Consider the following 24,590-nt stretch of genomic DNA (forward strand, 5'->3'; position numbering starts at 1 on the left):
CTTCGCGACGGTTTCCATGGCAACTGAAGAGAGCAATCCACGGTCCGGATAGGAGGCAGGAATACAAGCAGTGACTTGTGGGAAAAGTAGTCCCGCGGATGATAAATTCAATTACACCTGGATCTATTTTCTAAATGGAATTATATAGAATTTTACTTATAACTTCACTTATTTAATGTATTTTATACAAGGGCTATTTATTGGAAGCATTTAATAGCTTCATTATTTCCACCTAATCCACTAATACTGATTGGTGTCTTTTAAAAACATGTTCTTACTTGAAATTGAAATGCAGAAAAAAAAAAAAATAGAAAAAAAAAGAAAAAAAATTGTCACGTGCCCAGCAGAAAATCACAGGGGATTCAAAATATGTAACAATAAAATTCTATTTCAAGAAATCATCTGTAATAAAGGATTACATTATATTCATGACTGTCCATCTTTTGTTTTTTCTTTTTCTTTGTCTTTTTTCTTTTTCTTTTTCTTTTTTTTTTTTTTTTTTTTTTTGCTTCCTTGAAGGGTTTTGTTTTCTGCAGTGCACTTTTTTTTTTTTTTTCCTCCTTTCCTCCCCCATCAGCACCACGCAGGCTACAGTTAAGCACAGACATTTTTATGTATATATTTATGTATACACACACATACACATATATATACACATACACACACACACACACACACATATATATATACACACAAATACCAATGCATATATCTAGAACACTATTAATATGGCTGACATGTAATGCAGATTTTTTTCTTGATTCTTTTCAAGTTTGACTTAGAGATCAATGATTACTACCCCTGCTTTTTTCCTCATAAATTCTACTTCTGATTATTGTTATGCTGCTTGTGTATTTCTTATTTTCTATCCCTGCTAATTCTTTACTTCCCTTCCTTAATTTGCCTTGCTATTCCTTAATCTGCAATTCTCCTCGCCCCCACAATGGATCCCTTCCTTATCTTTTCCCCTCACCCTCTCCTTCTTTCTTTACCTCATTCCCAAGGACCTACCCTGTTTATCCCCCTTCTGATAATCTACAAATCCTTCTATTCCCACTTTATCCTGTTCCCTTTTCCTTTTTTTCTTTACAGATTTTGGAGGGTGCCAAACCCTTCTTGGCATATTATTATTCCCTTTTTTAACCCATTCCTCAGGTGAGATGATTTTCAGAACTCTCAGCTCCTCCCCCCATCTAAATCCTCCGTGGGGATTGTTCTCACACCTCATTCATCTAGCACAATTACTATTTTTACCTTTTCCAAATCGTTTTGCTTTTTACTGTCACATCATACCCCATCACATCTACCCCATTCTTTCTTTTGGACTACCCAATTTCTAATGTCAGTCTTAGACATGGTTTACAGTTCCACCTATTAAACATGGACAGTTCATCCTTATTCAATCCCTTGAAATTTGTCTTTGATTCTGGCTTTTATATGTTAAATTTTCTATGGAGTTCAGGTTTGAGACAAAATCCTAAAAATCTGACAGTTCACTGAATCTCCATTTTTTCCATTCAATATTATACTTAATTTTGCTGGATATAATATTTTTGGTCACAAATTGTTGATATATAATATTTCAGGACCTGTTGTTTTTTATTTCTTTCACTGTTGCCACTGATAAATCCTGTGCAATTGTAATGCTAGCTCCAGCCTATTTGAATTGTGTTTTTGTTGTTCTTGGAGCTTGTAAAATTTTCTCTGCTCTGGGGATTTTGAAATTTTGCAAAGATGTGCCTATATGTTTTCCTTGTGGCATCTCTTTGGGGTGGTGATTAATGGATTTTTTTTTCCTACTTTCCCCTCTTGTTCTATCACTGCAACACAATTTTCTTTAATAATTTCTTGTATTATTGCATTAAGGTGGGGTTTTTAATTTTTTTTTGGTCTTAGCTTTCCAGGTAGTCTTTGTTTTATTATTTCTTGGCCTTTTATAACTTAATTGGCTTCCCCTTGCCCAATTCTAATTTTCAAAGAGTTATTTTCTTTTTTTTTAAGACTCTGGATCTCCTTTTCTAATTGGTTATCTTTCTTTTCATAATCTTATTTTTTTGAATTTTTTTTTTAGTTTTTCCTCAATCTCTCTCATTTTATTTTTATTTTTAAAAATTATTCTATAGAAAATTCTTTTTTGGGAGAGATAACCATTTAATATTAGTCTTTGGAATAGGAGAGGCTTTTTTTTACTTCAATTCTGCCCTATTCCCATTGTAACTTTCTATGGTTAGCTTCTTTCTCCTTTGCCAGATCTTATGTAAAATTTATTATGATGATGATGATTATTTTGGTGAGGCAATTGGGGTTAAGTGACTTGCCCAGCGCCAAAAGCTAGTATTAAATGTCTGAGGCTTTCTGACTCCAGGACCAGTGCTCTATCCCCACTGAGCCATCTAGCTCCTTCCTTCCTTCCCTTTCTTTCTTTCAGTGGGTTTGGGGGAGATGCTGCCTCTAGCCTTAGGCTCTCCTTCAGCTCTCCATTCTGAACTAGAACCCCAAACCCAGAACCTTCCCCTCCTGCAAATTCCCTTCCTCACTGCTTCTGCACTTACCCTTGCTGGCTCCTTCTAGCCCAGGGTCCCATCTCTGCAGCCCAGCTGCTGGGTCCTGAGCTTCTCGGACCCACATCCTGACTTCCCTCCCAGTCCCAGAAGTCAAAGTCCCTGCAATTAGACCTGAGGCTGTTTCTGAACGCAGCCAGCCCCAGGGCTCCCCACAGCTGCTCTCCGCAGCCCATTTCCCCCATCCCCCTACCCCAGGTCTCAGCCTCTCCCCTACCCCCTGTTCTGCCCCCAGTCTTAGTTGTTTTTCAGGGTTCTACACTCTCCCAGGGGCACAATTTTGTCTGGTTTTTGTGGCCAAAATCTGGAGATTTTTCTTAGGTTTTTCTGACCTACGCTGCCCTCTTCCCACAATCCTCCTCCACCACTACATATCTTTAAGATGACACCACTCTACTTCAATTATCACACTTAAGAGCACTTTTATCAATTTTCTCCTACTCTTCAGTAATTGTCCTGGCTTTCAAATCAAGCAACACATTTTCATTCTCAATCTTTCTACTTCAGCAGAAGTCAAACTTGCCCGTCTGAAGCTGGCACCGGGGGGCACTGAGAACTACTGCATCTGGACCTCGCAGCCTTGTAGCACACCTGCACAGGTAGGCCTCCCTTTCTACCTCAAAAACACCCTGCCTACCTCCCATAGTTCCCCTCCAGCCTTCATTTCTCTTTCCAAATCTTTCAAATCCATTATGAAGAACATCCAACTTCCCTTTACATTTTAATCCTATCCCAAATTGAACATATTGCTTCAAACCTTCCCATGCTATGAATTAATTTCAACCTAAGTGCTTTTCTTCATTCATTTATCTACCACAATCAAAACCTGTTGCTTCATTAGATGCAGTTCAGATGTTATTTATTAAATCAAAGGGCTCCAAACCTCTCATTCTTCTAAAAGGAGAAACCTGCATTACCTCTTCCCAGTCCTAGAAGTAGTTTGTGGTAAAATCCAATTCTTTTTTAAAATTTTATTTTAATAGTACATTATTTTTCCAAATACTGTAAATGTGCTTTTCAACATTGATTTTTGTAAGATTTTTAGTTCCATTGTATCCCAAAGAAAGCAGAAGAGAGGGGGAAGGACCCACATGTGCAAAAATGTTTGGTGCAGCTCTTTATGTGGTAGCAAAGAATTGGAAAATAAGTAGATGCCCATCAGTTGGGGAATGGCTAAACAAGTTGTAGTATATGAAGATATTGGAATATTATTTTTCTATAAAAAATGATAAACTGATTTTAGAGAGGCCTGGAAAGGTTTACATGAACTGAAGCCAAATGAAACAGCAGAACAAGGAAAACATGGTACCTGGCAAGATTGGGAGATCATCAACTATGACAAAGTTGGTTCTTCTCAGCAGTTCACTGATCCAAGGTAATCCTAATAAACTTTGGGCGGAAAACACCTTCTGCATCCAGAGAGAGAACTATGGAGACTGAATGTAAATTAAAACATGCTATATTTATTTTATTATTATTGTTCTTTCTCTAATGGTGTTCCCCATTTGTTCTGATTTTTCTCTCCCAACATGATTCATAAGGAAATGTGTTTTTTTTTAATCTATAAAATTTTTTTTTAATTTCTAAGCATCATCAGCCTTAATTTAATAGACTGATAGAATACTTGAATTAAAAGAGGTCCATAAGGAAATATTTTTTTAAAAAAGGATTTATGTGTATAACCCCCAAAGAAAAATATGAAAAAAATTGAATTCCAAAATTTTTTTCTCCCTCTCTTCTTTTCTCCCCCTTTCCAAGACAGCAAGCAATCTGATATAGATTATATACACACATTCATTTTTTTATCACATTTTCATAGGAATCATGTTAGGAAAAAAAATCAAAACAAAAGAAAGGTGAAAATAAGATGCTTTGATCCACATTTAAGCTCCATAATTCTTTCTTATATGCAGATGGAATTTTCCATTCACTGGTTATTGGAATTGCTTTGTATCATGGAATTGCTGGGAAGAGCTCATCTGTCATAATTGATCATCACACAATCTTGCTGTTGCTGTGTATGTTTTCCTTATCCTGTTCATTTTACTCAGGTAAGGCTTTTCAGGCTTTTTTGAAATCAGCTTGTCCATCATTTCTTATAAAACTATATTATTCCATTACTTTCATATACCGCATATTACTCAGCCATTCCCCAATTAATGGGCATCCACTCATTTTCCAATTCTTTGCCACCACAAAAAGAACTACTCTAAACATTTTTGCACATATGGGTCCCTTTCCCTCTTTTATGATCCCTTTCAAAGGATCCAGTTTGGGCATAATTCCATATTGCTCTCCACAATGGCTGGATCATTCTTCAAGTCCATTATCAATGCATAAGAGTCCCAGTTTTCCCACATCCCCTCCAACATTTATCATTATCTTTTCCTGGCATCTTAGCCACTCTGAGAGGCATGAGCTGGTGTCTCAGAGTTGTTTTAATTTACATCTCTCTAATCAACAATGATTTAAAGCATTTTTTGTAAGACTATACATGATTTTAATTTCATCGGTTCATATCCTTTAACCATTTATCAATTTATGATTATGTATTTGGCTCAGATTTCCATATATTTTAGAAATGAGGTCCTTATCAGAAAAGTTGGCCTGCTTCCCTTCAAATCTTAGCCAAATTAGTTTTGTTCATGTAAAAGCTTTTTAATTTAACGTAATCAAAATTATCCATTTTGTATTTCATAATGTTCTCGAGTTTTTTAGTCATAAATTCGTTGTTTCTCCAAAGACCTGATAGGTAAACTATCCCTTGCTCTCCTAATTTGTTATAGTATCACCTTTTATGTCTAAATCACGTATCCATTTCAATCTTCTCCTGATAGAGAGTGTGAGATATTGGTCTAGCCCTAGTTGCTGCCATATTATTTCCCAGCGTTCCCAGCAATTTTTGACAAATAGTGAGTTCTTCTCCCAGAAGCTGGCGTCTTTATCAAATACAAGGTGACTATGGCCATTGATTATTGTGTCTCGTGAACCTAATCTATTCCACTGATTCACCACTCTGTTTCCTAGCCAGTACCAAATGATTTGGATTATTGCTGCTTTATAATGCAGGTTTAGATGTGGTACGGTTAGGCCACAATCTTTGCACTGTTTTCCATTAATTCCTTTGATCTTTTATTTTTCCAGATGAATTTTGTGATTTTTTTCTAGCACTATAAGATAATTTTTGGCCCTGTATAAGTAGACTAATTTAGATAGAATCATCTTTTCCATCGTATTCGTTTAGCCTACCCCTGAGCACTTGATATTTTTCCAGTTGTTTAGATCAGTCTTTATTTGTGTGAAAAGTGTTTGGTACTTGTACTCCTGGATTGCTGGCTCCTTCTCTCCTAGGGCCACATCTCAGCAGCACAGCTGGGCCTGGGGTTTCCATTCAACCGAGGTTCACTCACTTCCTGGGCTCAGACCCCGATTCCACAGTCTTGGAGGGGAAAGCCTCCGTGGTTCCTGCTGGGGCTCCAGCTACCCCTAGGGGTCCCCCAAGTTAGTGTTTCTGAGGAGGTGGAGGGGGTGTCTACACTTCAGACAGGTTAATTCTGGCCTGGGGTCTTTGTCGGGTCGTACCAGGAGGTCCCCTGTTCTGCCCCAACTCCTCTTGATTTTTCACCACTCTATGTTTGCCCCGAGGTGCAAATTTGTTGTATTTGTGTGGGAAATCCAGAAACTTAACAGCCTACTCCTCCATCTTGCCAGAATCCTCTCCCTTTTTTCCCCTCTGAAACAGTTGGGGTGAAGTGACTTGCCCAGGGTCACACAGCCAGGACATGTTAAGTGTCTCAATCCAGATTTGAATTCAGGTCCTCCTGACTTCAGGGCTGGTGCTCTCCCCATTGTGCCACCCTCCCTTATTTTTTGTATTTGTATTATGAGTGCTTATCGCTATCTGGGCTTGCTTAATTCTCATGGATTGATATCTTTTATCCGCCATTTTTGCCCTGCCTTTTATAGATTTCAGCTTGCTCCTGCCTACCATGTTCCTTTCTATTCCCCAGAGGCAGTTGGTAACTAATTCCTTGGGAACTGTGCTGTTCGGGGACTCAGCCATCCCTCGGGACCAGGAGAATATTAATCCTAAGAAGTTAGGCCTTGGTTTCATGGAAGTGCTTGGATGCACCAGTGCCCGTTTTTCCAAAGCCAACCCCGGATTGCTCTCTTCCTCCTGTCCAATTTTTCACAATCTTTGTGCTTTGAATCGAAGAGAAGTCATTGCACCATCAAAAAGAGCAGAGCCTCTTATCTGTTTTCTCCGAGCAAGAAAGTGAGCTCTGCTGCATTGTTTTAGTTGTCCTTTTTCTATTGTGTCTGACTCTTTGTGACTCCATTTGGGGCTTCTTGGCGGGGATACTGGAGTGGTTTGCTAGCTGTAAGGCAGTGAAAACTTGTGCTTCCCCTCAGCATGGGTATACCAGCAAACATACACACGGTCTTAAATGGACTATGTTTAAATGTACTTTATTCAGCTGTAGAACAAAGACTGGCCCACAGTAAGCCAATCTTGTCCAGAATATCCCTCTGTTTAAGGGGTTTCCCCAGGACACATCTCCCAGATCTGTTTTACCTGATGCTGATGTATCTGAGAGCAGAGAAGGCACAGCTTTAGGTCAGTCTCTGTGCCTTAATACTTCAAGAGACCTTTTGGGGGCATTATCATCTAATCCTTCTTTAGATTTTTGCCTTGAAGCTCTTGGATAAGTCCTGTTTCAATTCTTTTACCCCTAGTGCAGAGCACATTGCTTCTGTGTAATAGGAGCTTAATGAATTATATTTTAATTATTAATTTATTGACTTGGATTCATTTTGTATGATCCTTACTTTGCGTTTGATTGGCAAATCACTCAATGCTCGGCTTCGATCTTGCCACCAGTAAAATAAAGACAAGTAGGTACTTGAAATACCGTTTTAGAGTATTGCATCCTCGCGCTTAGTCAGAGCTTCATAAAATGGTTTTTCACTCATTCATTCGTTCGTTTGTTCATTGTTATGGCATTTTCTGAGGATGTGGCTTCTCCAGACAGTTCAATGCAGTTTCTTAATATGCAGTTCACTAAGTGTCTACAGTGTGCAGTTGATTGATTAAGCCCCTACTATATGTCACAGCCCTCTCGGATCCCTGCCTTGCCATGGTGATAGGGTTTGCATAAGACAGTGAAACAATGAGCTAGACTGTGCAGGATTTCCCAATCACACAGGTGATTAGTAAAGGGGTGCTAAAATGATTAGAGAGGCCGTCGAAGGGGAGCCCCTCGAGTCGGAAGGTGTCCGGTGTACCAGAGGGCAAGAGCAGAGGGACGGCTCAGAGGAGCCCCCAAAGCCCAGAGCAAGCTGAGCTGCAGATCCGTTCGGGGACAAAAGGAAAGTCGCATGCTGGGAAGATCAATATGCACAGCAAGCTGGAACATAGTGTCTGTGAACCAAGGTGAGAGGATGTGGTCGGAGAGGAGATGGAGAAATTAAACATGGCCATCACGGCGTCAGTGAATGTACAGGGACGTGACATGAACAGAACAGGTGAATTTAATGCAGACGATCACTACACATACTACTGTGGGCCAAATCTCTTAAAAGAAATGGAGTGAACCCCCACAGTCGATAAATGAGTGAGAAAAGCAGGACTGCAGAATAAAATCTCTAAAATGACCAAATTCTATTCAAATCCAAGGCAAAATGGTGATATAAGTTAATACTTCTATCACTGATGCTGAAGCAGACAAAATTGACCAGTTATATGTTTTTTAAATCAAATTTTATTTTATTTTTAGATCCACATTCATTCTCTCTCTCTCTCTCTCTCTCTCTCTCTCTCTCTCTCTCTCTCTCTCTCTCTCTCTCTTTCTCTCTCCCTCCCTCCCTCCCTCTTTGTCTCTCTCTCACACACACACTTCCCCCCACTAGGAAATAAAAAATTTAAACATGTGTGGTATACATACACATACATACATATATATATACATATACACATAATATGTGTGTATTCAAATCAAATTAAATTCCCACATTTCTGATTCCGCCCAAAATATGGCTCCATCTCTAAGTCTGACTAAGAGAAGAGACATTTTGCTCTTGTTCCTTTTCTTTTCACCTGGTAGAAACAATGGCTTGTAAATCTTCCTGGGCTTCCCTTGAAGTGAGTGTGGTTCAACTTGAATTCTTTTATCATGGCTTGGAGAAGACCATGGATTCTTCAAGGCTGGCCCCATGGAATAGACTTTGGCAAGTCTAGAAACTAGAAAGGTTTAAAGTATGAGTGGGAGAATTGACAGTGGTCTGAAGAAGAACCTGTATAAGTAGGGAGAGACCCATCATCAACCCAACATCAATTCCTTTTCATTTCATTTATGCCCCTCGCAGCCAGCTGGAGGATCCCAGAGATTACTTTCTTAGTGCTACACTTAGTTTTCTTTCTGAAAAATAAAGTTTATGCTTAATTGAGAGTATTACTGGTCTGGCTTCATAGGTATACAAGGTATCATTTTTTTTTTTTTTTTGCCTTCTCAATGGGTAGGGAAAGGCATGGAGAGAGGAAGAGATATTAGAACTGAAAATAAAAACAAAAATTTTAATTTTAAAAAAGAAAGGAGGTCTGGAAACCATTTTCATAAAAGTTAGATCTTGAAGGGATTCTAGAGTTTTATTACCATTTGATCATGTCCTACTGTTCCTGGCTCCATCTGAGGCTTTCTTGGAGAAGATACTGGAGTGGTTTGCTGTTTTTCTCCAGCAAATTTTACAGATGAGAAATTGAGGGAAACAGAAGTAAGTGACTTGTTAACAGTCACACAGTTAGTGTGTCTGAGGTTTGATGTGAATTCATGAAAAGGGGGCTTCCTGACCCGAGGCCCAGCACATTATCCACAGAGACACCCAGTTGCCCCATTCTAGAGAGCATATAGTTCCAAAGAATAACAGAATTGCAGAATACCATATGACATAAGATTCTGGCCTGATCCCATTTTGGATGACTTTGGCCACTTTATTTAGCAGCTGAAATGGTACTTCTCACTATTTTAAATAATAAACCACCAGGACATAAATCAATTTAATTCACTTAACATTTATTAAAAACTTATTATGCGTAAAACATTATACTAGATACTGAGGATCATAGATAGAAATTAAATTGTCTCTGCCATCAAGGAGCTACAGTCTACTGGAGGATTACATACAGGCAAGACAAGGAAACAAGAAATACATGCACAATGATACTGAGAAATTTCAAAAAGCAGAAAGCTATAACAATGACAGTTGAGCAAAGGCCTTGTGTAGGAAATAAGACCTGACCCTTGTCTTGAAAGAATACAGGAGAGCAACTCATACAAAGACAAAAGGGGCAAATGGAATTTTATGTATGGGGAACATCTATGGAGCCAGAGTAGAGCAGAATCAGAGACTCTCCAAGAATCACAGAAATATGTTGAGGTTTATGAGTATAATACTGAAGAGTAAATCCATAGACTTGATTAGCTAAGAATGGCTGCAGGAAAATGCATTAAAAAAAACCCAAACAAATACAGAAGTTTTGAAAAGGTAACAGAAGAGTCTCTATCATAAATGGCAGCATCTACATTGATTAAATTGGACACTATTAAATGTGGTTATTTGTGGACAATAACTTGAGGGTAGGAATCTTCTAATATAAAATCGGTATCTCTTCCCATGCCATATAGTACTCTGAACAATAAATATGTTTTGAAAGAATGATTCAAAATCCCTTTATCAAAAAAGAATCAATTCTCAGTTTTTCTAAAAGTGGTCTCCAAATTTTTTTAACCATACAGCCTGATGGATTAAAAATTTTTTGATCAAGTCCTCCAACATAAATATATATACACATACATATATATTTATAAAATAAACACTGTTGCTCTAATAATTAATAAACAATAATAATATATAATAAATACTTATAATAAATAATAAAGCAAACACAAATTTTTAAATAAGATAAATATGAAATAAATTATTTTAAAATAATTGCGAATAGGGCAAAAAACCTTTTGCTCTCATAGTTATTTGTGCAAAAATGTAATTAAAATATACTTTATTATTTTTCAAAAACTTGATTTAACACTTTGTGATAGTTCAAAGTTTAGTTCATTTTAACACCTTGCTTTAGTAGCCATTATAGCTTAAACAGAAAGGATTCAGACTATAATTAACAACACCCCAAAAAATATAATTTCTAAAGGGCAACTGGGATGATTAGTTGAAAATTAAGTTTTACTCTCATTACATTTGTGCTTTCTTCTCTAATCCTAAAACAATCACCCCCACCCCCACCCCCTTGCTCCTCAAGAAGAAAAATGTCCATAGTTCCTGGAAATGTCAATTCCTACAAGAAGCCTTTTCGGAATTCTCATTGTTTATCCTCTGCCTCCAGGTTTCCTCTACCAAATTACTCTGTACTTATTTTGTATATATCTTGTGTGTCCATGTATTTTCCTCTAACAAAATGGAAACTCATTTAGCATTTGTCTGTGTATCGATTCACAGTTCCAGGGCTCAAAAGTTGTAGACTGAGGAAATCTTCCTGAAGCACCTCTTTTTACACATCCCTTTCTCTTATGCAGTTCTTATCTGCAATGACAGAGAGACCATGGAGGAGTAATCATCTATCTCTACCTTATTTGTGAAAGACACTGCCAGCAGATCTCACCAGCAGGGACAGGCCCAAAGGCCTTTCACTAAAGTCTGCTCCCCAAGATGTCTGCTTCTTAAACTGTGAAACTTAAAGATCACCAATCTTGAGGGTTCCACACTGTGCCCCGTGGCTAAATGTTGTATACCTGGTATTTAGTGCACAGCTGGGCATATAGGTGGTGCTTAATAAAAGCAGACTGACCGGTCCTTGGAACCAAACGCCTTATTTGGCAGTTGCTCTTGGCCACTGGGGAAAACTTCCAAAGGAGGGAAACGTCACTGGAGTGGGCACAGTGAAGGGAGGAGAAAGGGGTGGGTACTGAAATCCTTGGCAGCTGGGTGGGACAGTGGATAGGGCATTGGGCCTGAATTCCAATCCAGCCTCAAACACTTCCTAGCTAAGTGACAGTGGGGAAATCATCTGACCCTATTTGCCTCAATTTCCTCACCTGTAAAATGAGCTGGAGAAGAAAAAGGCAAACTATTCCAGTATTTTGTTCAAGAAAACCCCAAATAAGCATGGGACATGACAGAAACGAATGAACAACAAAAATTCAGCTCTGAGTGACCAAGGGGAGGAAAGGGCAGAAGACCAAGGGTCTAACACCCAGGGCACATGCAGAACTTTGATGAGCCCTTCTCCCTGCCCCAAAAAACACAACTTCTTAGCATCCTTTGGCTACAAATGAACCTGTCGAAACAGGTATGATCCATTGGGTCTTCCTAGCAGAGGCTGTTGGAATGAACCACCCACTCAAAGCAGTCCCCCTCAGTATTGTTCGGGGTGCACACCCTGTAATGCCTGGGGGCTACACTGGGGAAGTGCCGTGGGCTGAACGTGGAACCCTGGGTCAAAATCCAGCTGGTGACTGGGGGTCTAGAGGAATAGAAGGATAACCTGCCCCCTCCAGAGTGACTGCGTGGGGACAATGGCAGGCACAAACACTTTTTTATTGACAGCTCAAACCTACTCCATCTTCTGAGCCTATTCAATCCTGCTACAGGCTTCTGAGAAATTGCACGGTATCACATGCCTTTTTTTCCAATTGCCAGATTAAAAAAATAGATAAAATGAGATTTTAATATTTTCTTTCCACATCCCCATGAATCATCTTGCACACCACAAGAACTGAATAACTCGCTTCATAAACTTCGCTAGAAGATAACAGAAAAATACAGATCCTATCAAACTCCGGGCAGTGTTTGGAGGTGAGATATAACTGATCTAATCGCTTTTCTTATTGTTTGAATAAGAAACAAGTTGTTCTCTAAAAGACTATATGGTATATAAATATGGGAGACCCCCAATATTCACAAGGATAAAAAGATATATGTTCAGTTCCTACAGACTTGGGATGGAAAATGCCACCCACATCCAGAGAGAGAACCATGGACTGAATGTGGATTGAAGCATAGGATTTTCACCTTTTTGTTGTTAACTTGTTTTATTTTTTCCTCATGGTTTTGTTACATACTGAAATATTAACATACAGTTAGGTTCTGTATCCAAAATGAGAGAGGTGACGGGTTCCACTGTATTGGTCTGAAAAGACCTCATTTAGAGTACTGTGTTTGGCTCTGGGGGGTCTAGAAAGGATTAAGACAATCTAGAGCGTGGCCAAAATCAAGTGGCAAAGATGGCAAGAAAATTAGCCATCATGCCGTAAAAAGACTAGTTGACACTCCAGAGTATGTTTATACTAATGAAAAACTTTAGAGAGGATGTGAAATTATTTTTTAAGTACTCTTGAGCGTTCATGTAGATGTTGTATTATTCTTTCTGTTTATCACAAGTACTCAGAACTATTAGTTAGGGCTCTCCAAACTTAGAGTAGATTGCCTTTGATGGGATTTTCCTTCATTGGAGGTCTGAGCAGAAACTCCAGCCATGACTACCTAGTGACACTTGAGAGCAAATAATAGATAATGTAGGAGTTGGAATAGATAGTTTCAAAGTGAAATGGTAGAAAGGGAACTGATTTGGGAGTCAAAAGACCTGCATCAAATTCTATCCCTTTCAACTACTCAAATCTATATAATTCTGGGCAAGTCCGTTTCCCCATGAAAAATGATGCATTGAATAAAATGGATTCTAAGGTCCCTTACAGCTTCAAGTTTATGATTCTGTAATCCTGAATACCTTCAAAAATTAATTCTTGATTTTACAGATACTGTAAATTGAAGCAAAGTAGAACAGCTTTCATATTAATTGAAAAGTATTACTATCTACCAGAGTATTTCATTGTACAATACGCTTATTCTGTACCTAAAAGATTTCCCAAATTCACTGTTTTCAAGATATATCACCACTAGCAATTCTATATTCAGTAAGATATATGCTTTAGCATTCCATATTCATGACATTTAAAGACTTTTCCCTCCGATATGAATTCTCTTCTGCTTATTAAAATGCCCATTTTAGGTGAATGACAAATGATACTATCAGAAGGAACCTAAAAAGTATTTGCAACAATTGAAGTTCACGGCAAGAAACTGAAGATCGGAGAGATACAGGTTGTATTTTCCGCACTTTGTCCATGAAGGAAAGGGATATTGAAAAGAAATTTGATTTGGGAAGTAAACACCTAGCTAAGTATCTGGATTCCTGGGCCATATCTATAGGATGAGTGAAACTCCTGTACAGAGCAGTACGCTTAACAAATGCTGATAAGAGCGTGTCTACTAAAAGTGTTTTGTAAATGTAATCAAAAGCACTTTATATTTAAAAATGCTTCTGTATGGCCTGCATATTAAGTACTTTATAGAATAGTCCCCAAAAGGAAGAAGGTTAGACAAGATACCCAGAAAATTCACAGGCAAAAAAAATCCAAAAAGGTCAGCAGTAAAACTAAGGTCCTCAAAGTCTATGTATAAATGTCCCACATCTAGAGAACAAAAATTCTAAACTAGAAGTTTTCTGCAAGGCAAATTTGTCTTCAAAGGTATTCCTGAGCTGCTGAAATGAGGCCCATGATTGGATAAAGTCATGCCTTATTCAGAAGGGGGGTGGGGGAGAGGAGGATGCATAGGAGAATAATACTGTATATCAAGGAGGTACACATCTGTGAGGAAATCCAAGAACTAGAGTGGGAAAAACTGTGATAGAAATATTTGCAGGGAAGGTCAAAGGAAAGAGAAACTCAAGCCAGTTTTGCATTAGACAAGACTACTCAGGCAGAAATATGTGAAGAGTTTGGGAAACAGATCACCAACCTGGCACAGGGGCATAATATAGTAATGATGAAAGACTTCAGATATCAAGGTAATTGTTCTTGATATCAAGAGTATCAAGGTAATAGCTTCTTGACTTGACTTAATATTAAATTTCATATTTCAAAAGATGAAAGATAAAAAAATAATAAATTCTATTCTGTATCTACTTCTCAATAACTGGGAAGAGTTTATTACACAGTTGGAAATGAGGGGAATTTCTGGGGAAAAGTGACATTTCCATCCTTAAGGTATATAATAAATGAGGGGTAATCCAAGGAGAGTGGGTATAGATTTGGGCGAGAACGATTTCAAAGAATTTAGAGGAATTACAGGATCTCATGGAATAAAATGTATGAGGGGGGTGTCAAACTAGGGTGGATCAGAACTGCTCAGTAATGAAATTCTGATGCCACAAAAGAAAACAACTCTAGTGAGAAGGGAAGAAGGTAGTCTAAAAAGACCCTTGGTGAGGCTACCAATAAACTTGGATTTTTAAAAAAGAAAATATACAGAGGGTAGAAACAAGTCCAGGTCACAGAGGATCAATTTATGAGTGTGATTTAGTCCTAACAAAATAGCATCAGGCAGTCTAAAGCTCAGAATGAGTTTCAACTGGCAAGGGAAACTAAGGGCAACAAGAACAGGTTATTTATCAATTTATTTAAGATTTTAAATAACAAATAAGAACAGCAGAAAAAAGAAATGAGAGCTGTACAAGAAGTTATGAAAAGAGACAATAGCTTTGTAAAAGAGATACAAAACATTACTGAATAAATTCCTTAAAATTAATTGGCTAAATTGAAGTTACTGACTCTCCAATATATCCAGTCAAAAGTCTGAAAAACAATAGAAATGTGAAATAAAATTCATTGGAAAAACAACTGACTTGGAAAAAAAATAAAATAAAATATGGTGAAACATGTGGTTTCTTATTTATGGGAAGGGATAGGGAAGAGAACCTAAAATTCAAAATATTCTAAAAACAAATGTAAAAAAATTGTTTTAAATGTAATTGGGAAAATATTAAAGAAATAAATCAAATACAAACATAAAATAAAATATAGTGAGAAAAAATAGATCAAAGAAGGAATAGGACCTTTGTTTGGGGAAGGACAGTGATAACTGACAACAAAGAATTGTGTGATTCTTTTTCCTTATTTTTTTTCCTGCAAAGGAAAATGACCTTTATATTGGAAATAACCAAACAAAAATGCTTAAATGCAGAGCTGATGCCCAAGGTAAATAAAAAGACAGAAATAGGCATCTAGGTTACTGATGAATGCAAGTCACCAGTCCCAGGAGAAATTATACTATTAGGGTTCTGAAAGTATTTACAAATGTGATTACTGAGACAATTTTAGTGATGAACAAAAGGTAATGGAAAAAATACCACAAAAATTGATAAAGACAGAAGTTGTGCTGAATTTCAAAATGGGGAAGAGAAGTCCATAAACTATAGGCAAAGTGAGCTTAATATTATTAACTATTATTCCTAGGAAAGTTCTCTAACAGATCATTAAAAAGATGATTGTTAAAATCTAGATAAGAAAGCAGTGATTAAGAACCAGGCCTTGATAGTTTCATCAAGCAGAGGTCAATGCCAGAATAACCTCATTTCCTTTTTTGAAAGGATTATCAAACTAGTAGGTGAGGGGACTGCCATAGATACAATTTACCAAGATGTTAGCAAAACTTTTGATAAAGTATTTAATACTATTCTTGTGTAATAGAGAGATATCAATGACACAATACAAAGAGATGGATTCAAAACTGGTTGAGTCGCTAAAATGAAAGTGTGGTTGTTAATTGTCTAACATCAATAAGGTAGTTTCCAGGGGAGTACTCCCCAGATCTGTGCTTGGTTTGTCCTGTTTAACATTTTTATCAATGACTTGGTCAAAGGCAACTCATTAAATTTGAAGATGACAAAGCTAGGAAGTAAAAGTAATGCTATGGGTGACAGAGTTAGAACCTAAAAGGATCTTAGTAAGTCTAACCATTGGGGTGAATCTAAAAAGATAAAAGTGAACATGGATGGATAGAAAACCTTGCACTTGGACAAAAGAAAAATAGCCACTTTACAGATATTTGTAACAGGAGAAATGCATGGTCCACAATGAGTTGTTCTGAAAAAGATCTGGGGCGTTGGATGAACCACAAGTTCAACAGGAGGCATCAGCATGATGAGGCAGTTAAAATATAGGCCAGAACAATCTAGGGCTGCGTTAAGAAGAACAGGAAAGTGAGCATCCCATTGTACTCTGCTATCCTGAGACCTTATATGGTACAATTGTATTCAGTCCTTAGCATCATAGTTTAAGATCACACTGATCAGTTGGAGAGTGTCCAGGAAGGGCAAGTAGGCTGGCCAAGGGCCCTGGGTCTGTGTCTTTTGAAGGGACTGAGGATGTTTGGGCATGTTTAGTGTGGGGAGGAGAAGGGAAGGGGCCAGTCTGTCTTTAAGCCTTTCATACACTGTACTGTGGAAAAGGGATTAGAGTCATTCCATTTCTCTTCAGAAAACTTCCTAACAATTAGAACTGTCTACAAGTAGAGTGGAACATCTAACAGGATGACAGATTACCCCTCCTTAGAAGTCAGGTCAAAGAATGGGTAACTTTGTCAAGTATGTCATAATGGGATTTTTTAAAATATATGGGCTGGAGTAGATTGAAACTGAAATATCTTCAAAACTTTCAAAATGTTGTGATTGTGTAAAGGTTTTCCCAAGTTTATGTTATTCAAATAGTTTGTTTAATCCAGCATGAGTTCTCTTACATTCAGTAAGTTGTTTAAGGTAGATAAAGGATTCTTTGCCTCCATTATTCAAGTTATTTCTCCAATAAGAATTCTCTGATATTCATATCATAAAAATTGTAGCTGAAGGTTTTCTCTCTGCCTGAAAAGCATTTATCTACTCCAGTATCAATTAATTCTCTTTATGATCAATAAGATATCTACTTCATTTTGACATTTGAAATTTCCCTCTCCAGTATGCGCTTTCTATTTATACTCTCTCTCTCCAGTATGAATTATCTGATGTACAGTAAGGTGGGAGTTTTGCCTGAAGGCTTTTCCACACCGATCACATTCAAAAGGTTTCTTTGCTCCTGTATGAATTCTCTTATGTTCAGTAAGCTGTCCCTTCCAGGTAAAGAATTCCCCACATTCATTACATTCAAAAGGTTTCTCTCCAATATGGATTCTCCTATGTAGAGTAAGGGATGTGTTCCAGCTAAATGACTTTCCACAGTCATTACACACAAAGGGCTTCTCTCCACTATGAATTTTCTGATGCACAGTGAGATAAAAACTACAGCTAAAGGCTTTCCCACAGTCATGACATTCAAAGGATTTCTCTCCAGTATGTTTTCTCTTAGTGTGGTAAGCTGGCCACTACGGCTGAAGGCTTTCCCACACTCATGACATTCAAAAGGTTTCTCTCCTGTATGACTCTCTTATGTTCAGTAAGGGATCCACTCCAGCTAAAGGATTTCCCACATTCAAGACATTTAAAAGGTTTTTCTCCAGCATGCATTTTCTTATGTGCATTAAGCATCCAACTATGGCTGAAGGATTTTCCACATTTAAGACAAAGAAAGGGTTTTTCTCCAGTGTGAACTCTCTTATGCAGAGTAAGCTGCCCACTACGGCAAAAGGTTTTCCCACATTCACTACATTCAAAGGGTTTCTCTCCAGTGTGAATTCTCTGGTGCTTGGTAAGGGACCTGCTCTGGCTAAAGAATTTGTGACATTTATGACATCCAAAAGGTTTTTCTCCACTATGAATTCTCTGATGTACGCTAAGGTTAGAACTTTGGCTAAAAGCTTTCCCACATTGGTTACATTCAAAGGGTTTCTCTCCTGTATGAATTTTTTATGTGTACTTAGCCGTCCACTATCACTGAAAGATTTCCCACATTGGTTACATTTAAAGGGTTTCTCTCCCGTATGAATTCTTTGGGGTACAGTAAGGTGAGAACTTCTACGGAAAGTTTTTCCACACTGTTTACATTTAAAATATTTCTTTCCAGTATGTATTCTCTCATGCTCAGTAAGTTGCTTGCTACTGATAAAACATTTTTGACATTTGTGGCATTTAAAGGGTTTTGATCTAGTATGAACTCTCTGATGTACAGTAAGGTAAGAACTTCGGCTAAATGCTTTTCCACACTGACTACATTCAAATGGTTTCTTACCAGTATGAATCCTTTTATGTGTATTAAGCTGCCCTCTCTGGCTGAAGTATTTCCCACATTCATGACATTCAAAGGGTTTCTCTCCGGTATGAATTCTCTTATGAGAACTAAGCTGCTCACTACAGATAAAGCATTTCCCACATTCATGACATTCAAAGGGTTTCTTTCCAGAATGAATTTTCTCATGTCGAGTAAGTTGAGAAATCTGGCTAAAAGCTTTCCCACATTGTTTACCTTCAAAGGTTTTCTCTCCAGCATGAGTTTTCTTGTGTTCAATAAGCTGCTCACTAAGGCTAAAGCATTTCCCACACTGGGGGGACATACAAAGGTTTTCTCTCCAGTATGAGTTACCTGATGTACGGTCAGGTGAGAACTTTGCCTGAAGGCTTTCCCACACTGATTACTTCAAAGGGTTGCTCTCCAGTATGAATTCTCATATGGACAGTAAGATAGCTCTTCCACCTAAAGGCTTTCCCACATTGGTTACATTCAAAGGGCTTCTCTCCTGAATGAATTCTCTGATGACTTTTATAGGATTTTCTATTGGAGAAGAATTTCTCACACTCATTACACTGAAATAATTTTTCTTCACTATGCTCTTTATTAGAGTGAACAAGGTCGGAAGGGTAACTAAAAGATTTGCTGCCTATAGTACAATTACAATGATTATGTTCACAAAAATGACTGTCATGTTCACCTACATCTGAATACTGTGCTAAATTCTTAACATATGTACTACATTCCTGAAGATTTTTTCTAGTGTGAACTCCTTCTTGTGGAATAAGAACTGACCCCAGATTAAAACAAGTTCCAAATACAGACTTAGTAGAAATTTCTCTGTGGACAGTTGACTAGTTTGTCTGTCCTGATTGCAATTATTTTGTTTTCCGATATCACGTTCCTAGGTTTCTCCCAAATGGTATTCCCAGGAGCCATCTATCTTAACTCTTTCCTTAGATGACTCTTCTGGAGAAACAGATGGATTTACAGTTGACGTTGCTGTTTCATACCTGGCCCTTTGACTAAGGAACTCTAAAAGAAAGGAAAAGAATGCCAGTCTCAATTTACTCTGTGTTGGGTGAGAGAAAAGTGTTTTACAATGTAGATTCTAGATTTTGTTTCTTTTTGTCTTGGAAAGGACAGAATGAGTATTTTAAGGTACAATTTGATGCCTAAAATATATTAAGATGAAAAAGACCCCAAGCTTTTCCTTGTTTTAAATTTGTTTAAGTAACTAGGATGAAGTTAATTACATTTCAGGACACTAAAAGTACTTCTAGATGAGAAACTTTATTAATACATCTTAATAAAATTATTAAATTTATAAAAATTTAATTCTGAAAACTACAGATTAATTCCCCAAGGAATCATCTGTGATTTATAATGATAAGAATCATGAAGAAGTATGATATCTCTCATGGCAAATTCTTAGTTCCTAAAAGATTGCATGGAAAATTTAAGAAAGCCAGAACTTCAGAGTACATGAGCTTGAGCTGAGAGTGTGTCTGAGTTCCTAAAATACAGCAACAGGTTAAAGTCTATCAAGATGTCTTTTTAGACATGATGGAGAAATATCAGTGAAAAATGGATTATGACAGATGGATTTGGAGTCATTTCAAACACCTCATCCGATCTTGTTCTAATGTCAACATGGTTGGAGGTTTGTTGAGTTATGCTTCAGGTCTCGGAATTTGGCAACTTCCATGACAACAAATTTCCCACAATCTCGATGTAAACTGACCATACATTGTGGCCACTAAACCTTAGCAGTGGGTCTGCTGTTCAGCTCCCAGAAGTCACTGCACCACTGCAAGGTCTGCTAGTCAAACCACCTTTGGATGTTTGAATCCAGGTTTAAGAACCCTATTCAAAAGGACAGTGATCAACTACAATCTCTTCACAGGAATTATTCTAGTCAGTCAGGAGACTGGAGATAATTGACAGGTATGTTACATATTCATTCGGTACCACCATAACATCAAGAGAATAGAGAGAAAACCTCTAGCCCACGGACCTGCTGTAGTGAATTAGGTGGCACCTGAATGAGAATCCTTCAGGAATAGCAGGCATGAATAGGTTCAAAAATCACAAAATGTATGTGGGAGAGACATAAATGAAAGAAGGAAGAGACAATGTGAGGAGAAGCTAAGGTTCAAGAGGAGCAGAAGTCAAGGGAGAAACAGGAGAAAGGGGGATCTAGAGAAGAAATAGAAGACTTCAGCTAAAATAGAAACATGACTTTCAGATTGGGTATACAAAGCAAGGCTAGTGAGTGAGGTCTAGGCCAGAAGAATGAGAACAGGTGGAGATTCATATCAAAATTCTGCAACTTACTAGATTGGGAACCTTAGGAGAGATTGATAGATCTCTGTGGTTCTCAGGTTCCAAGTACTTAAAACTTGAGAGTAGGACCAGATGATACCTAATGTATCACCCAGTAGAGACCTAACGATGAATGGTTCTGTGTGATTTCAACATAAACAAAGGTGTATATAAGGAAACTCATAGCATGACAGAGACAAGATGTCTCCTGGGCCAGGGATGCTTTAAAGACTTCTGAAGAATGACTGAAGGACTGTTATCCAGTGGAACTGGCTTGGTTGTTCCCTAAATTAGACACTCCGTCTCTTGGCTCAGCATATTTTCTCTGTTGTCTGACACACCTGGAACAATCTCTTCCTCAACTCTGCTTCCTGACTTGGTTGAAGTCCCAACTAAAATCCCAACTTCACCAGGAAGCCTTTCCCAACCTCTCTGAATCGAGTGCCCTCCCTCTGCAAATTACCTCCTCTTTATCCAGGATACCCCTGGTTCGTACACATTCTTCTGCATCTCACCTTTCCCATTAGATTGTGAGCTCCTGGAGGGCAGAATCTCTTTTACCTGCTTTAATATCCCTACAGCTTAGCATGGCATCTGGCACACCGCAAGTGCTTAATTGATGTTTCTTGATTGGTTGCTGCAATTCTACACAGGGACCGCCCCCCAAATGCATAGCTCAGCCTTGACTCCCATCTTCTCGTTTTTTTTTCACTCCCTCACCTGGATCCGAGTCACAGTTCCTGGAATCTTGGCTCTCCAACATCCATGATGATTTTCCTCTTTCCAACAGGAAGGTCACATCTGTTTTAGACACTTCAAGCCCTGTTCATGGAGGGAGATTTGAAAAAACTAGTTGAGACAATTTTTGGAGAATGTAAGCCCAGCCTCTTCCGAGGGACCTTGGTCCAAATCTAACCAAAAGCTTCTTAGATGTGATTTCATACAAATCTTCTGGGCCTCAGTTTCCTTACTTTGGAAAACAAGGATAAAAGCACCTAAAGAACTTGCCCTCCTGATTCCAAGGATTTTGAGTGATTCTGACTCTTATTGTACAACATGGAATCAAAAGTCATCAATATTATGTTCATTTCATGCTAAAACTTCCTCCGCCTCTGGGATTATTTTCAACAAACATTCCTTGGGAATTTTCAAACAGCATTCAGTATCACAAGATATCAGCCGATTAAGCCCAATTTCTAAAAGATATGGATTGGTGACACAATTATTTTTCTGATGCTTATCTTTATTTACGTGTAATCAACAGTTGTGTCTTACATTTTATGTCATTTTAAACAGCTGCAAAATTAAATTGCATATTTTCTTGCAAATAAATCCCACTTTTGCCTCAAAAAACAAAAAACAAAACAAACAAAAAAACCTTGCCCTCCACGGATGCTGTGAGAGCCAAATGGGATCACGAGCACAGAGTACTTTCCAAACTTGAGAATTTCACAAAAGGGTCTGTTGGTATCATTTTTGTTATAATTATTATATATATTTATGATTATTTTTCCATATCAGGGAAAAGGTGTCTAAGGCAGGCCAGCAGAGCACATGTAGAAAGAACTCTCTATGCATGATGGCACTGACTTTGTCTCCCCCACCTCCATTTCTAGAGCCTTTCTCTGTTAAGGATTTCCTGTTTATCCTCCATAGGCTTGTCTGTTCCCATGTGCTTAAATGTCTCCCCCACTAGACTGTAAGGACGGGGCCTGGGAAGTGTTTGCTGACTGGCTGACTGGAGCTCAGCTCAGAGCGGCTGGGGCTGGGGGCCCGTCCATGTCCCCACAATGACTGAACCTTCTTCTCCAGGATGGCTTTCATCTCCTGGCTGTGACCTCTGCAGGAAGCTATTGCTCTGCATGCTGTCCCGCTCATAGAGAAGAAGCGCCCTGAGGGCCACAAATGTGCCACAGCCAGGGTGTCCTAGTTAGGTCGGAGCATGGAGAGGGTCTCCAGAGGGCTCAGAGGGCCTGGTCCCCCAGAGAGACGGGGCCGGGCAGAAGGGAACCAGCAGGGCCTTGGCAGCTTCCTGGCTCTGCTCTTTGCCCTCTTGGACTCCTCTGGCCCCTGGCAGACCCGACTCGGGAGTGAGGACCTCTGATGTTTTCAGTCGTGAGGAAGGGTTCCCCAGGCACAAAGACCAGACACTCCCTGTCTCCTGGTCCTGGAGGATCTGGGGATTTGGAATCCAGATCCCACCTTTCATTAAACTGATTCTTGGCTCCCACAGACCAGGATGATCCTCTGAGGGCACATGCACAAACCCCCCAAACCCCAGGGCTCGGGGGCACGGACTTCTGAAGCAAAGAGAGAGGTCCTTACCCAGGGAGACCAGAGTCCTATAGGCATCCATCTTCACGTCCTTGTACAGGTCCCTCTCGGCAGGACACAGGTGTCCCCACTCCTCCCTGGTGAAGTCCACAGTCACATCCTCCAGAGTCAGCGTTTCCTGAAACACCCGACAAGCCCTGCTCAGAACCAGTCTCTGGTACAGAGATTCCAGGCATGCGGGGAGTAACTGGTGAGGGAGGAGGGCTTCTCACAGCTTCCAGACTCTCATTCCCCATCAGACCCTCAAAAACGGACCCTCTGGGCCAAGACCCGCCCCGGACCAGACCCCCTGTCAGAGGGAGCTCTGCCCCCCACCCCTTGGCGTCTGGAGTATCTGGCCCAAACCCATCATGGTTCCTGTGGCCTCCAAGAAAAGTCATTTGGCTCCCTTAGGACAGGCAGACATCCCCTACCAGGATGGAGCTTAAAAGGAAGATGCACAATATAGGGAGCATAGGAAGCCCACCTTTCTCACAGAAACCCCATTTTAAAATATCTGCAGAGGAGCTGACAAAGGCCAAGTCTAAGGACTTGTGGGCCTTGCCATTTGCCATCTGCAATGGAAGTTTATTTTGTTGTCTCTCTGGATCAGAGACTTTATCACTTTTTCTTGACTCCCCAGCATTTAGCATAGTGATAGTAAGTTCATTTTTGTTCATTCATCCTAACAGACACATAACAAAGAGACCAGAAGAGGGAAAGGACCTGAATGAACAAAAATATTTACAGCAACCTTTTTGCTGCAGCAAAGAAATGGGAGACAAAGTAGGTGACTGTCATGTGGAGAATGAATAAATTCCGGTATCTGAATGTAGCCAAGTATTGTTATATGTGGGGAAATAAGAAAAGAAATGGATTCTGGAGAGACCTGGGAAGGCTTGTATGGGCTGATGCAGAATGAAGTGAGCTTTTATACAGGGCAATTTATACACCACAATAATGCAAAGAAAGAGACTCAAGAAGTCTCTGATCAGTGCAATGCTTATGACACAGAGGACCAATGAGCAAGAATGCTACCCACTGCCTCAAAGAAAGGTGAGGGACAGGAGATGCAAACTGACGTGGTCAACATGTAGGTCTGTTTTATTTGACTAATTTTTAAAAGTGGGGTCAGTGCCCTTGCAGAGTGAGGAGTGATAGCAATGACAAAAAGAAATTAAAGAGTCTTATAGCATTTTAAAAAATCGAATCAAGTATTTATTAAGTGTCCACTATGTGACAGGCACTGAGATTACAAGTCCAAAGAATAAAACAATCTCTCCTCAAAATCAGCTTAGTCACCGAATAGGAAAATAGGCAGCTTTAA

General features: G+C 38.9%; 1 protein-coding gene across 1 annotated transcript in view; it reads right to left on the reverse strand.

Annotated features, from left to right (window-relative positions):
• The window catches only part of LOC127557631 (uncharacterized), a 113,001-nt gene that overhangs the window by 84,647 nt on the left and 3,764 nt on the right, over window positions 1-24,590 (reverse strand). The window contains exon 3 of the mRNA XM_051990943.1: window positions 23,276-23,488. Coding sequence (XP_051846903.1) covers window positions 23,276-23,488 — 213 coding nt within the window. The remainder of the gene's footprint in view (window positions 1-23,275; window positions 23,489-24,590) is intronic.

The sequence above is a fragment of the Antechinus flavipes genome, chromosome 3 (assembly GCF_016432865.1).
Source record: "Antechinus flavipes isolate AdamAnt ecotype Samford, QLD, Australia chromosome 3, AdamAnt_v2, whole genome shotgun sequence".
In the NCBI taxonomy this organism is placed as follows: Eukaryota; Metazoa; Chordata; class Mammalia; order Dasyuromorphia; family Dasyuridae; genus Antechinus; species Antechinus flavipes.